The following is a 15,822-nucleotide window of genomic DNA, read 5'->3' as shown; positions in this document are numbered from 1 at the left end:
TACAACCAAGTAATAAATGTAGAGAGAACACAGCACACAAAGAAGATACTGCTCTTCTGGATTATTTTATGGGATTCTACTGCGTAAGTCCTTTACACTGTCCTGAAAGAAAGGTAGAGAAATTCAAATCCACAGTTGCTGAGAAACTCTCTCATTACCCTCTCAATACGAAAGCTCTTTCCAAAAGATCTCCTGAAAATCTACATCTACAAAGGTTTACCATGCACTTACTTCTCATTAAGTCCACAAATCTGATTTGGAAAGGTAGGTTACCAGTGTTCTTTATCCCCTTTTTCCTCAGAGTTGATGTAAATAAAAGAAAGTTTTCTGGTCCATGACTACCCTGACGTTTTGCTAGAAAGGGAGTGGTCAGAAGTAGATTGTTGGAGTCAAATTTCAAGTGTTTTGAGGCTCCTTCCTCGACAGGCTATTATTCCCTGATCAGACTACATTCTTATAGTATACTATGTTTGCTTCTAGGTCTTGTATAACAATTGCAGGACTTCTAGCTGGGAACTCAGGCTGAAATTTCAAAACAAAGAAAGGAATGAAAATATCGTAAACTTCCTTATGTAAGTTACCAAAGAAGCTTTTCAAATGGATATCTTGAGGCATTTAATTCTCTCATGAAAAGTAACGTGTTTCAAGGGAAATATATATATTTGCAATAAAAAAATGTATTCTTAGCAATCAAACTTTCCACTTTAAAAGTTACCTATAGAAAAATTCTGCTTATCCATAGTAAGTCACTATTTTATCCGGGTCACTTATTTCATTTGAGTCCTTGCTGGGATAGGAGCAACAGCGTATGTTTCAGAGCAGACCAGAGCTATCAAGTTTTCATCTTCCCTCAACCTCAAATGTCTATGTGTGGTTTCAAGCCTGAAAAGTAATCACATGTGCATCCTGATGAGGAACAGACAGATATCCTAAGGGCTCAAAAGCACTTTCAGACAGAAAGACTTTAAAGAACTTTTTCCACTCATTTTTTTCTTAATTAGTACATATGTATGACAATAATAAGCTATTATACCAAACAACAGATGACTGAAAAATATGACTGTAAACAGACATACTCCCAATAAACTAGATGCATTTATAGGTATAAGATGCAAAATCCATAGGAGACGTGCACATGTCACTTCAGTTCTTCTTTCAAGTTAGTATATCCTGTGTTCCTACTATACTGTTTGTTTCCTACTGGTAAGAAATACCCAGAAAGTTTCCTAACACATATTGCTGATTTCACAATATCTCTTGTGATTTTATTGTTAACATGACAAAAGACAACTTTTCCCTTGGAGAAGACTGACATAAAGTAGAAAGTAATTATGACCTTTTCCCCCCTTCATCCTTTTTCCAATTTAGGTTTACGCTGGAGGAAAATCTCTTCTCAGGCCTTAACAAATAAAACAAATGCACTAATTATCTCTTTGCAGGACTTTGTATGTTTACATTACACATTAAATTGAACAGTGAAAAAAGGCCATAAGTATTCTTTTACTCTTCCTCATATATATTTTCTAGTCAGCATCTAAATAAGCACTTTCTTTTTTTGTCAGGAAGCGCTCATATGTTCTTCTTGCTCCAGTTCTCGCCTTGTGTTCCTCCAGCCTTGCTCTCTGCACGTCATGTCTAAAATTCTCATCCCATTGTTCTTCTGTATCCTCTCTCCTCCTTGGCTCCTAGCACCACCTTCATTTCCCAGGTTTCTTTTTCCTGATACACGTATCCATGATACATAGTTATGGTATTCATGGAAACCTTTCACAGACAAACCTTAGTACTATGGAAAAGCTAATCGTAACTTCATCACAAACAAACAAAAAAATTATACTAAGTATTTCTCTACTCTGAGCCGCAAAAAAGCAAGCAATATTCATGTCTCAGTCATTACAGAAGATGAAAATTTATAAAGTCAGTACCTTAAGTTATATAATTGATGGCTTGGCTTCACAAGCAAAGATTTTGGGAAGGGCTTTAACCATGCATATTTCAAGCATGATGACTAAGGGGGAGTGGGGAATGCAAATCTGGTTTGAAAAGGGTGCTTAGGCAATCAGGGAGTATCCAACCATGACAGACAACTCCTGAGTAATCTCGAGCTACCCATGCGCTGGTCCACCTGCATGCAAGGTTGGATCTGCTGCTACCCAAGCACCTTGTCACCTGCTGATTTGACCCTCACCTGTCCGTACAGACAAGTGAGAGCAAGCCCTTCCAGCCTGTGCAGTGGATGTTTTAGGTGAGGCACAGTTTGCGTGCAGAACTGGTCCCATACTTTACACCTGAGGTTTAACTGCCAGGCCTAGCAAGCTAGGACGGTGACAGCAAAGTCCGCAGGTCGTAGGTTTGGTTAGAGTGTCCTTCTCTTAGATGGCAGACCATACAAGGCTGGACGAGCTCCATCAGCCCGGGTTTGAAGGTAGGAGTTTTCCTTCTCCTATGTTCCGAGCAAGACTGTCATTTCCTGGGTCAACTCGAGAGACCGCTACCGCAAGCCCACCGAGGCACTGGCAGCACTGCAGTATCGCTACGTCTAGGTGGGATTCTGACTTAGAGGTGTTCAGTCATAAGCCTGCAGATGGTAGCCTTGCGTCAGTGGCTCCTCAGCCAAGCGCACGCACCAGGGGTCTGAAGCTGCGTTCCTCTTGTGCTGAGCAGGATTACTATTGCAACAACACATCATCAGTAGGGTAAAACTAACCTGTCTCACGACGGTCTAATCCCAACTCACGTTCCCTATTAGTGGGTGAACAATCCAGCGCTTGGCGAATTTTGCTTCACAATGACAGGAAGAGCCGACATCGAAGGATAAAAAAGCAACGTCGCTATGAACGCTTGGGTGCCACAAACCAGTTATCCCTCAGGTAACTTTTCTGACACCACCTGCTTAAAACCCAAAAAGCCAGAAGGATTGTGAGGCTCCGCTTTCACAGTCTGTATTCATACTGAAAATCAAGATCAAGCGAGCTTTTGCCCTTCTGGTCCGCGTGAGGTTTCCATCCTCCCTGAGCTCGCCTTGCGTTAAGCTTTGACAAGTGTACTGCCCCAGTCAAACTCCACCCCTGTTGCTGTCCCTGGAACAGGTTGCACCCTGCACATGCCCAGCGCTTGGTGCCAGAAGCGAGAGCCCCCCTCAGGGCTCACCCCCCCACCTCACTGGGCAAGTGACAAAACGATCACAGTACTGGTATTTCACCGACAGCCGAGACACGGTGGGCAAGTTGCCCCCCACCACCAAGCGCACACCTGGCCTCCCACTTATTCTGCACCTCTCATGTCTCTTCACAGCACCAGACTAGAGTCAAGCTCAACAGGGTCTTCTTTCCCCTCTGATTCTGCCAAGCCCGTTCCCTTGGTTGTGGTTTCGCTGGATAGTAGGTAGGGACAGTGGGAATCTCATTCATCCATTCATGCGTATCACTAATTAGATGATGAGACATTTGGCTACCTTAAGAGAGTCATATAATTAATTATATATTAACTAGCATGGTCAGCAACATTTATGAAGTTCTAGTCCCCTTAAAAATCCCAACAGGCCACAAATCTATCCAAATACTCCCCTGGAGCAACAGATCAGGCAAGTTCTCTATCACACTAGAAAGTAGTGCCTTCTGTTTATAATTTCTCTCACTTCTCTCTTTAGGAAAAGGCAAGAAGCTTAGAGGAACAAATTATAGCCCTATGCAGACCATATCAGTCACAAAATAAATTTTAAGGCAATTCTGTATTGTTTTTAATCTCATTTCATTTCCAGAATGAAAACTAGTAGAAAATCTTAATCTTTGGAAATAACAATGCTTGAATGTCAAACAGAAACCTAAAGAATATAGGTGCTTGAGGATTTAGCTTTTAAATCCATGCCTCCAGTGTGGACAGTGTGCTATTAGAACAGCAGCATGATCCATGACAAATCCCAAAGTACACTAAAGAATCCACTGCATCTAACACAAAAGCAATCCTTATGAAATACCCATACCACCACATTATACTACATCCTTTCCTGATGCGATTTTAGGGATGCCACATAGAGGTCATACAAAGGTCTACATACAAACAACATGAAAGTATGAGAGAAACTTTTCCCCAGGAGGCCCGAGACAGATTAATGTGTTTCAAGCTCCAAGTCTGATTCTTTTCCAGCTGTAGCAAATGGATCTTTGCCCTGACCCAGATGAATGTTTAAACAATTGAACCAGAACAGAATAGGATGCAACTCTTCCTATCTGACTCCTAAAAGAACCAAGTAGTTTCACATTTTGAAAGAAAGGGTACAGGCAAATCTATTTTCAGATTATAGAATTACAAAGACATAGCACACATTGTCCTAGCACACAAAAATACCCAGTCAGACTGTTTTCAGACATGCTTTAATTTTAGCCAATTTAAATAACCTCTGAATGCTTTTCTTCTGTCAAAGTTTTGAGGTAATCACCATTACAAAGCTTTGCATAGGACTGAGACACCTAACTGTGCTAGCCATAGCAAAGGAAAGCACCATATGAACTAAGTCATTGTCAGAAGCCTAGCAATATTGGCAATAACCCTTAACTACTGAACAACAGAGGAGTGATTGTGACTGATTAGAAACTGAATAAATTGTTTACAAGAATTGCCATAAAACTAAGGCAGAATAAGAATCAAGAAGCATACCAACTATTATCTCTAAATAACAATTTAGAAAGGGCTAAGAAGGGACAGAAATTATCAAGGTATCAAAGATACTAAAGTAGTACAGTCTTTTGAAGAAAACTTTCAAAGTTCACCTTCTGCAGCTTTGTGATTATTATTATTTAGGCACTGTTATCAGATACACAACTGCAACTAGTCAAAAGAATAGCAATTTTCACCTCCTTTGGCTCAGTACAACCTCTCAATGCAGATGTGGCAAATTGAGGTTGCAAAAATCTCAGTAGACTTCACACTTGTTATCTTTGGCTAATTTCTCTCACCTTCTTGCTCCGCAAGCTTTTTTTCCATCTCAAGGTCTTTCTGTTCTTTCTTTCCTTCCCCTTCCACCTTTTCTTTACTATTCTCATTCATGCACGGAGTTTCAAGTATATCAGACTTTACACTAGTGCCCCTGTTTATCACGAGTGCTACTAACAACACTTTCCTTTCTAGCATTTTAGTTCACTGTACTAATTTGGAAAACTGCCTGAAAGTCTCTATGTCTGCAGTACGTAACACTTATTGAAAAATTAATGAAAACATACATCAGTAACAATGTCAATATGGTAACTATCCTACCTGTATAGGTATACATTAAAAAAAAATCATGATGTTTTAATTGATTTTCAGGTTTTAGTGGGCTTGATTTTATTTTCACATAGATTTTGAAAACGTTATATTGTATATATAAGAAATATGCTCTAAAGTGAAAAGGATACCAACTCAACACAGGTTCCATATATCTGTTTCTAGGAAAGCTCCAAATTCAAAATGCAGCCAGCTATACAAGAAGCCTGTCTGAGTAGCTATTGCAGACTATTTGCTTTGCACATTGCACCTTCACATTTTCTGAACATGAAGGCATGCTGCATTTTAACATCAGCTAAGCATCGTTTTTTTAGGCTATCAGAACATCAGATAGCTTAATGCCACAGCTAAGTAATACCATTATCACCCATATGCATTAAAAAAAAATAAAATCTTATGCTGTTATTCTCACATTGCCAACAAACTCCATATCAGAACAGTAACAGACCTCAGAAATTGTGAGACAGTCAATTAAAATGCACCACAGGCTTTATTTTAGAAGTATTTGAAATGTTGGAAATTCTTGTATTGCTTCAAATCCAACAATTTCAGTGACCTTTCTGCCTCACTTGATGTTCATGTATTGCCTTACAAAGTACTGCAAACATCTGGAACATAAATAGTGTTTCAACAAGTCTGTAGCAAGAACAACAATCCTTCCCTTCCCCTCAAAAAAATGAAGGTTTCAGCATGGTAATAAAAGAACTCTGAAGCAACACTTTCAGTAGGATATGGAACACACACAGATAACGTGCATCACACACAATATAATCAATCAGAAAACCTGTGATAAGCAGCATTACTACTTTCTCAGTTACACTCTTTTATTAATGGTAGTGTCATAACATAAACTGAAATAATTATTTGCACATCATAAAAAATACAGCCCGTCATAAAGTTTATATTGTGTGGGGAATCATATATTGAACTTAAAAAATCAATATATAATACTTGATTAATTTAAATAATGCAGAGAGATAGATACACTCTGCCAAATAAATGCAAATATATTTTGTTCTGCTTGAGGGCAACATGCAATGAACAGTTTATTACCTTACTGTATACATACTTCACAGTTCACGTGAAAGCTGCGAGCAAGTAAAATTTCTCCAGTTTTCCTTTTGCTACTGTTCTCTATCTTCAAACATTTGGTTTCATTAAAACCAAATGATAAAAGGTATTTTGGATAGCAGCATTCATTAGCGGTTACAGAATAGTGTTACTAAGACAACCAGCTTAAAACACTGTGGTTTCCACACAGGCACATGAAATCTCTGGAAAAAAAATAATTGTAAAAGGCGGCTATAAGCTTAGCTATAATAGCAGAATTAATAAAGACTTATTCTTTAAGTATGTTCTTGACAATATATGAGACTGGCTAACATGGCTTTAACTTGTTCTTCCATAAAAGTAAAATATAAAGCAAGATTTTGACATTGTTATATATTCAAGAATGCCTCCTTAAACTGGGTGGAAAAAAAGTTTAAACAATTCTTCCATTATCCCTCAATTCTGAAGTGCAGAAATCCACAACTGATTTTCAAGAAAATTCCTGTATAGATTTCCAACATGAATACAGCAAAAGCCCGTTAAACTGGTTTTAGGGTTTGCTTTTGGGTTTTGGCTTTTTTTTTTTTCCTGACAGCAGGTAAATTTTGTTTTCTTTTATTATTTTTCTCCTAGAAAAGCCAAAGTGTGCTGAAAATGTCCAGGCAATGATTAGGACAAAACTGTCAGTGTCTTTGGAGAGATAAATTTGTAAACAAACTTAACAACATAGGCCAAAATGATGCTCATTCTCTTACGTGTCTTTATAGAAATCATTCTTTCCTCCCTCAAAAGGTGTATATCCCCTTCTGTCTTTGCCATCCACAGGACTGATGAGCATCTGAATAACCAACTCCTGTACAGCTACAAGGACTCCTTGACTTGCTCAAGGCCTTTTCCCAAATACTTCATGAAACTGGCTGCATGTTAAAACATTATGAACTAGAACCCTAGCAGGCTGACAGAACCCACCACAGGGAATTCCATAACGCTACCCTGGCAGAGCTCTTTAAAATACTGCAGTGAAATGCCACAAAATGCAGGATCAGAATGGGATGGGACTGCTTTTAAAAGCAGTAAAATTTGTGGGCTGAGATGAAAAATAGATTAACAAGCAAAGAGAAGGAATGAAAAAAAGAAGACAAAACAAGGCAATCATTCACCACCTTCCCTGAACAGACCTATGTCCAGCTAGGTCCCAAACAAGTTAGCCGACCCCCTTCTCTCCATTTTATTGCTCAGCATGACCACTACATGGCATGGAGTATTTCTGGTTAGCGAGGTCATCTGTCGGGTTGTGTCCCCTCCCTTGTACAGTTCCAATTTATTCAGTGGGGAAGCAGAGCAAGAAACAGAGAAGGCCTTGATGCTGTGCAAGTACTGTTCAGGAATAGCTCAAATATTAATGTGTTTTGTTCATTGTTTTGGTCACAAATCTAAAGCACAGCACCATATAAGGTGCTATGAAGAAAATTAACCCCATCCCACCCAAACACAGTACACACACATGCATCATATATCAAAATACACATGATACATGGTAGTGCAAAATGCTCCAAGAGATTAAAAAAAACAAATGGTTTTGCTTAGTGGTTTACTGGTTTGCCTTCTGGCATACGAAAGAAGTCGTCTTCTTTGAGTTTACGATGTTCTGGTAAATCTAGCTGTCTTTTTGCCTCTTCAATGTCTTCCCGAATTGCTGAAATGAGTGCGTCTGCAAAAGAGCAGTAAGAAAAGCAGTATATGAAAGCTGGTCTGAATTCTGAACAAACAATAGCAAAAGAAAAAGGGTAAACACCAGAAAGCAATCACAGACAGGATACATTTATTATGATGAAGTTGGAAAGGCACAATCTCTAAAATAACAGGCATTTACACTTTCAACATGCATTGCACTTTTCCCTTCTGTAAATACCACTTCTTCCTTGTTGCAAGACATTCCATCAAAAAACTCAACAGAATTTCATTAATTGTTTCAGTTTTAACACAGATGCATTTTTAAAATAAAAGGGCAGACCAGACCAATGCTTTTATAACAAGCTCATGATTTTCAAGCTACTCTGCAGACATGACATAGTAATTTTTTGACTGAAATAAATAATTTCTGATACTCAGGAAGTTATGATACTTTGCTTTTTTTAATATAACCAATTTATTTATTAGTAGATTCAGCTTAGGAAAAAAAAACCCACCACCTTATACTGAAAAGTCAAAGGTAAGACAATGATAAAATACTTTGGGTTGGAAGGTACGCATAAGGATCATCAAAGCCAACTCCCTGTTCCTTGCACGTCTATAAACCATATGACTAAGATCATCATCCAGACACTCCTTGAACTCTGACAGGGCTGGTGCTACAACCACTTCCCTGAGGAGCCTGTTGCAGAGACCAGCCTCAGTGAAGAATCTTTTACTAACATCCAGTATGAACTTCCTCTGATGTAACTTCGTTCGGTCTCCTCATGTCCTACTGCTCGTTACCAGCGAGAGGAGTCCAGCACCTCACTCTCCACTGCACCCTTTGGGGCAGCTGTAGACTGCCAGATCCCCCCCACCTTCTCCTCTCCAAGTTGAAATAGCCAAACAACCTCAGCTGCTCTTTTTAAGTCTGGCCCTCAATTCCTTTCACCACCTTGGGCCCTCCTCTGGACACACTTCAATAATTTTGTGTCCTTCTTATACTGAGGTGCTCAAAACTGCACCCAGTACTCAAGGTGGGACCACACCAGGGCAGCACAGAGAGGGACAATCACCTCCCTCAATCAGCTAAGCAATGCTGTGCTTGATGCACCCCAGGGTACAGTTGGCCCTTTTGGCTGCCAGGGCACAATTTTGACTCATATTAAACTTGCCACCAACTCCCAAATCTCTTTCTGTGGGGCTGCTCTCCAGCCTCTTATCCCATAATTTGTATGCATAACCAGGATTACCCCATCCCAGAGGTGGGATTTAGCACTTGCTCTTGTTAAACTTTATGTGGTTGTTGGTAGCCCACCTCTCTATAGTCTATCTAGATAAGCCTGTAAGGTGTTTCTACCCTTGAGAAACAGCCACCCCACACAAAACAGCTGCTGATGAAGACAGAACAATGATACAGTGCTCTCAAAATGCAAGAACATGACAAATTGAATATCAGTTTAAGAGAAATGCAATACTGACCTAAAGAAGTGAAGTTTTTTTCTGATCGAATATATCCAAGAATAACTATACTAAGAATCTCACCATAAAAGTCACCTTTGAAAGTGTCAATAATGTGTGTTTCCTAAAAGAGAGAAATAAATTGACAATTATCATGATGCACTTTTTTATTTTCCTAATAAAATTTTATATTTCTAATTCTAATTCTCTCCCACACATACCAGAACAACTAAGACACTTACATTAACATGTATAGTGTAAGATTAAAAGGCTAGGGCTGGTAATTACACTAGTACAAAGAACTGAACTTTGCATGGCATTTAAGAACATTATGATATTTATTTCAGGGGTAAGATTTTCAAGGCAGCAAATCACAAATAATAATGCCTAGATTTGTTTGACCATTAAGTTCCCAAGTCCAAATGACTGTAATGAATTTGACTGATTTAAAGAGAGCTTTTAAAAGTACAAGTAAAGAGAGCTTTTACAAGGAACTGAATGATAAAATTCCAAGAGTGAAGGCACCTATTCTTGAAGCAGGGTTTCACGTTGAGTTAAAACTCCTTCCAAGTATTAGCAATTAAAATCAAGTTCTGCAAGACCCAGGAAAAGCACCAGCAGCTGACAGCAAGAAAAACATAGATGCCATAGTTCAGGATTTTAACCCTGTGTTATTATCATTTATATTTTGATCTTGATTCTGTATATTAAGACAGAGCACCCCATGAATGGATTTCACCATATAAAAGAAGAATTACTGGAAAATCTTTATAAATTAAGGTGTGCCATAATTTTATACGTCAAATATGGATGATAGCAGAGAGATTAGCAGGTTCCAGCTCATTTTAGGGGGTCTCAACCACTAAACTGGATACATCTAAACTTATGTTTATCTACCTCAATAAGCAACAACAATTTTGGAAATACGAATTTTTATTTCAGAAGTATTGAAGCAATGGTGTGAAGAGATAAATAAAAATAATACCTACTTACCTACATCTGCCTGCTCTATGGCTACTGACAGGTTTGGGGGAATGGGGCTTTTTGTCTCTCCATAATGCACACATTTGAGATGGATAATTCTCATAGAAAATGGAATTTCTAATCTCATTTATTGCTCAAGTTGTGCTTATTTTATTCAACATCTAGTTCATTCATTGTAATCAAAGTAGCACACAAAGAAAAATTCTTACCACCGATTTTTTAACATTTTTATAGAAAGGATTCCATCCTATGCTCAAAACCATTTTATGCACATCTCCATTTCCAACACAGGCCCAACCATAGTATACACCAGTAGAGATATCGGATGGAAAGCTTTCGACTACTTGCTCAGAAAAGTTAGCTGCAAAAATTTTAGAAAGTGTAAGTAAAGTGTATCACAGAATTTCAAACTCCTAAAAGCCAGTATCTGTCTACCTGCTATTTATAAGCAGAACATTGGCAACTGTAGCACAACATGCTGCTTAAAAAGCATAAACAGAAAAAGCACTGGTAAAATGTAGTCTCTGTAGTAACACCCGAGTTATGATATTTACTACACGTACTATTTCACAGTTATATCCTCTGCTATAGTTAAATAGTTAATTCTATGGTTAAAAATAATAAACGGAAATATGCAGTCTGAATGCACTTCACTGGTAGGACTATCACTCCTTTAGTATGGTAAAACAACAGAAAAAAAAAAACAAGTTTCTTTGCATTGTAAAGTAGCATCTTAGCATTACTTACATATTAGAAGTTTTTTAAGGTTTGAGGTTTTTTGTAAGTAAAATATGTAAAAATAAACAAAGTTATTATTTCAGTCACTTGACAATTTTTTTCATGTTGCCTTTTAGGTTATTCATATTTGAGGCTTTCTAAGATTTTCTTAGAAAAAAAATAAATCTGAAATAAATTAGTTCCTTTTTTATTGAGGGGAACAAATCTAAGCCATTAACCAAACAACTGTCCTATTAACTTCACACATGGCTAGAGATGGCCACATAAGGCTTCAGGATGATTTTAAAGAATTTAGAGTCAGTGTATTTCTACCACAGTCCATAAGCAGGAAGAGCTTGCCTTCCATATTCCTTGATACTAATAAGCCAAATATAAACAACCAAGAACCCCCCCTAAGTTCATATTAACAGATGAAGTCACATGTCCCATACCTCAAGATTCCTCACATTAAGTTTTCTTGGCCTCCTAGGATTTGTGCAAAATGGCCACTGTCTCCAGCCTCTCTTTAGAAAAGGCTGACATCCAATCTGAATTACACGTCTATCTGTATTTAGACAAGTCAAACCAAGAAAGGCAATAAGAAAACACACTTCCCTTTAGGAGAGCTGCACGTGCTCTGACTTTTAATTTCTGCATCAGCCGCTTTACATTTGCTCCTATAAAACCACTCCCAGTGCTTGCTCTTTTTCCTTGTCCTTCTCTGAGGTCCAAAGAGTTTATAAAAACGGACGGTTTTCAAACTACCACATCACACCACCATGCACAGTGCATATGACCACTTCATAGAATCTCGCAATTCATACTGATCATTATCAGATAAGGTAACTATGGCAAACAGAGACGGTTTAACAGAAGGCCAGACACGTGAACAAGACTTGTAAGCAATACGAACGAAAACAAAAATCACCAAAAAAGCTAACACGGAGCAAGTCAAGCCTGTTCACGGAACGAGCACGCCCTACGACAGGGGCACTGGTACAGGACAGCGGAGCGTCTCCCAAACTCAGGGACCGCACGAAGGACTCAACGCCGAGCTCCACACCTCCACCCGGCCGGAGAACCATCCGCCACGGCGCCTCTCGTGGGCACTGAAGCTGACGAGAGACCCCTGCGCCCGACGCCGGCCTCCCCGGGGGTCCCAGAGCAAGGATCCGGTGCGGGCCGCGTGGCGAGCACTTCGCCCGTGGGGAGGCGTTACCATCCCCCTGACGGGAGAAGCAACCCCACGCCGCTCGTGCCTGGGCCCCGCGCCGCCGCTCACCAGTGGGGATGCCCAACTCCTTGGAGCCCCTGCCGAAACCCTTCACCACCTCCCCGCGGCAGAAGTACGGCAGGTGCCTCATGGCGGCCAACTCCCTACCGCGTCCCGCTCAGCCACTCCGCCGCGCTGTGGGCACTACCGAGAGGAGGAGGAGCAATAAGTTGAGCATTCCACCCCCCAGCGCACTGACCTCTCTGGGAGGCACCTGGCTCCCGGCAGCAATGGCCTAGCTAGCACACGGCGCTGTCCTGCGAGACCACCTCTCTCGCCGACTGAGCAACCCTGGGAAGCTAAGCCTGCGCGGTGTGGAGCAGGTCAAATGCCTAAGAGCTCTGCCGCCGACTGTCTGCGGAGGGAGGCAGACAGCAGCCGCCTTACCTGGCTGTGTTCAAACGGGGCTGCCGCTACCCCCTGCCCGCAGACTCAACTCGGCTCCGTTCTCGGGGAGCGGCGGGGCCCGTGCCGCCCGCAGCCTTCCTGCGGCACGAGGCAGGGCAGCGGCGGCGCTGGCCCACGGCGGTGGGAGGTTGCGGGACCTCGCTCTGGCGTCCCTCATACCTGAGAGTCACACCTTGCCCAGTCGTCGACCCCCCTCCTTGAAATAGCGAACGTTTATTCCCCGATAATCCCATTTTAGACAAGCTCAAGTGATGCAGGATGCGGCGGACATCTGGTGAAGCCTGTGAAGATAGATATTTTTTTAAATGTTTTTATTATTTTGTTATGATGACAAACGATAGTTGCTTGCTAAAGAAAAATAATTTGTACTCTCCCGTGATTTGTCAGCATAGCACTGCAGGGATTTCCCTCAGGGAAATACACCTGCACAACATTTGTCCTGAACTCTACATTGGCGAGTAAGGCCCCCTCAACACTTTCTTTCCTGTCTCCAGTCTCTTCTCATTTTGTTAGCTGTGCCGCTACACTGATTTAATCTGCCTAGCTGATTAACAATCTCCTTTCTATGAGCTTGAACCAGCTTTAAATTGAATTTGCATGTGTAGAAGCCCAGATAGCAGACACGTGCATATTCAGTCTCTGCAAAATGGCAGCCAGCCTAAGCTGGTCCGTTATGTCAATGGTATATATGCCAAATAACTCTGGGGGAGAGGAGGGGAGTTATTCAGGAATGCTATAGTGTACTTACACATATTCATATAATATCTTGAAAGATCATCAAAGTCCTTGAAATGAATTCCCAGTCATTTCCGATTATTCCTATAAGGCACAATTGCCACCTTTAGCAGTTTGATAGGACAAGGGGTAACGGGTTGAAATTTAAACAGCAGGGGTTTAGACTGGATGTAAGAAAGAAATTCTTTACTGTTAGGTTGGTGAGGTACTGGAATGGGTTGCCCAGGAAGGTTGTGAATGCTCCATCCCTGGCAGTGTTCAAGACCAGGTTGGATGAAGCCTTGGGTGATATGGTTTCATGTGAGGTGTCCCTGCCCATGGCAGGGGGGTTGGAGCTAGATGATCTTAAGGTCCTTTCCAACCCTAACTGTTCTATGATTTATGATATAATTGTTTATGAAAGTGCTGCTGAGTTACTTCTAGTTCTGTTGGCTGGGTATTTTTGTAAGAAATGCAGCCTAAGTACTTGTTACATGCTTGTATCTAATTGCAAGTGTAATGGTGATGGTAACCAGTTCATGCTAATTAGAGAGAACTGTCTTGTGAACTGATTATGCCATACCATGAAATGCAGAATGCCACTGATTAACAGATCTGTGGGCACCAGTTATTTTATGGAACACACTCAAAATTAATTTAAAATAGGACTCCACCTCAGATTTATCCTCTTTTTTTTTTTCTCATCTTACTTCTCCCTAGCATTTTAATTAATTGCTTCAGTTTGAGAAACTTTGACTGACATATAGAAGCATTGTTTACGTAACTTCAGCTGAACAAAAAAGAATGGTGGTAAAATGTACATAAAAGAAGAAGTGAAAGAAAAAGATGTCCTGAATACACCACTGCTACTACATGTATTCTGTTCTGCTGTCTGACAGCATGAAGAGACTTGTAAAAAGTTTTAATTACGTTTCGTAATGGAAGTATCTTGAATATTAAACTAATTACCTAGTTAATGACAGGTCATAATAATAGGCAGTGTGACCACTCGTCCCCGGAATTTTTAGTTTATTTTGGCTTTAGAGGAAAAAAAGAAAAAGTAAAAAAAATACTTAAAAAGCAGGTACGTTTATATTCATAATATGTTTTTCTGTTATAATGAATTATGCCTTTGGTTATTATTTGTATGCAAGAAGATTTGCACTTCCATTCTTTTTTAATGAATACTTGTGCAATAATTTATGTTCTTGTGGCATCCACAAGATGGCACTCGATCTCTTCTTCAATTTCTGTAGGTCTCGGCATAGGTTTTGGGCACAGAATTTACAATTTTCACTAACAGAACAGATCTCGAGGAGCAGGAAGTCAGATAAATATAGCTTTAAAACTACATGGTTAGTAGTTTCACAGAAGTCTCACTGGTCGCTTACATCTCATTCTATTAAATAGTTGTTAATCCCGTTCCTCAGTCCAGGTGGGTGGCTGTAACCCATGGTCAAAATTATTTGTCCTTGATACTAGACATATTTTTCTTTTGTAATGAGTTATACTTAGCTCAGCTTGGAGGGAGCATTTTAGAGAAGTAGAATTTAATTACCTGTATTCAAATTTAGTAGACATGTTTCTTCAAAAAGCACAGTTGAATTTTAGTTACAAGCATATTTGGCAAGAAAAGCAGTTTACCAAACTGCTCATACCTGCAGTTAGAAAACTCAGACATTGTACCATAGAGCTGGAAAAGAATTTCTGCTCTGTGCTGATGCTACATTTTTTGCATCTCTTGTTGTCAGTGACAAATCTTTAAGTATTTTTTCTGTTGTACATAATAAAATAGAGCAGGTGTCGTATGTCATCTGTATAGGCTTTCTTGTGTCTGGGAATAGTCTGCATTGGCCCTCACGTCTGTATCTTTTATAGAAAACTGAAAAGGCCTTGTTAATTTTCAAGCTGCAAGGGAAAAAAGTTTTCAACCTATGCTATAGCATCAGCAAGATGAAAATGGTGTCCCTAGCAACTTGCAGGGACAAGGTAGCAAAGAAAATGGCTGCAGTGTTTTTTCTTGCTTGTTCATTATTATACATTAAGCTCATTCTCTTCCTACATTCCCTGGGTGGTACTTTTGATACCACAAGGAGGCCTTAAGTGACAGCCATTAGAGTCTTGCTCCCACACTAAGCAATGACTGAGCAAAGATTCTGGTGAAAACTTTTTCATAGTGTTTATTAATACTCCTTCCATCACCAATATGTGATGCTGTCTACTGGGCATGTGTAGGGCATGTCTGCATTTCTTACAGTGCCATCAGATTTAGCTTAAAT

General features: G+C 40.0%; 1 protein-coding gene across 1 annotated transcript; it reads right to left on the bottom strand.

Moving 5' to 3' along the window:
• Positions 1–6,865: 6,865 nt before the first annotated feature.
• On the bottom strand, positions 6,866–12,539 carry LOC101878311 (riboflavin kinase-like). Its single transcript, XM_005154966.3, has 4 exons — positions 12,431–12,539; positions 10,641–10,792; positions 9,469–9,571; positions 6,866–8,023 (listed from the first exon to the last, which is right to left on the bottom strand). The coding sequence occupies exons 1-4, from the start codon at positions 12,510–12,512 to the stop codon at positions 7,896–7,898; spliced, it is 465 nt and encodes a 154-aa protein (XP_005155023.1). The 5' UTR covers positions 12,513–12,539; the 3' UTR covers positions 6,866–7,895.
• Between the last annotated feature and the right edge of the window lie 3,283 nt (positions 12,540–15,822).

Source organism: Melopsittacus undulatus, chromosome Z (genome assembly GCF_012275295.1).
Source record: "Melopsittacus undulatus isolate bMelUnd1 chromosome Z, bMelUnd1.mat.Z, whole genome shotgun sequence".
NCBI classification, from domain to species: Eukaryota; Metazoa; Chordata; class Aves; order Psittaciformes; family Psittaculidae; genus Melopsittacus; species Melopsittacus undulatus.
This window is presented reverse-complemented; position numbering and strand designations above follow the sequence as displayed.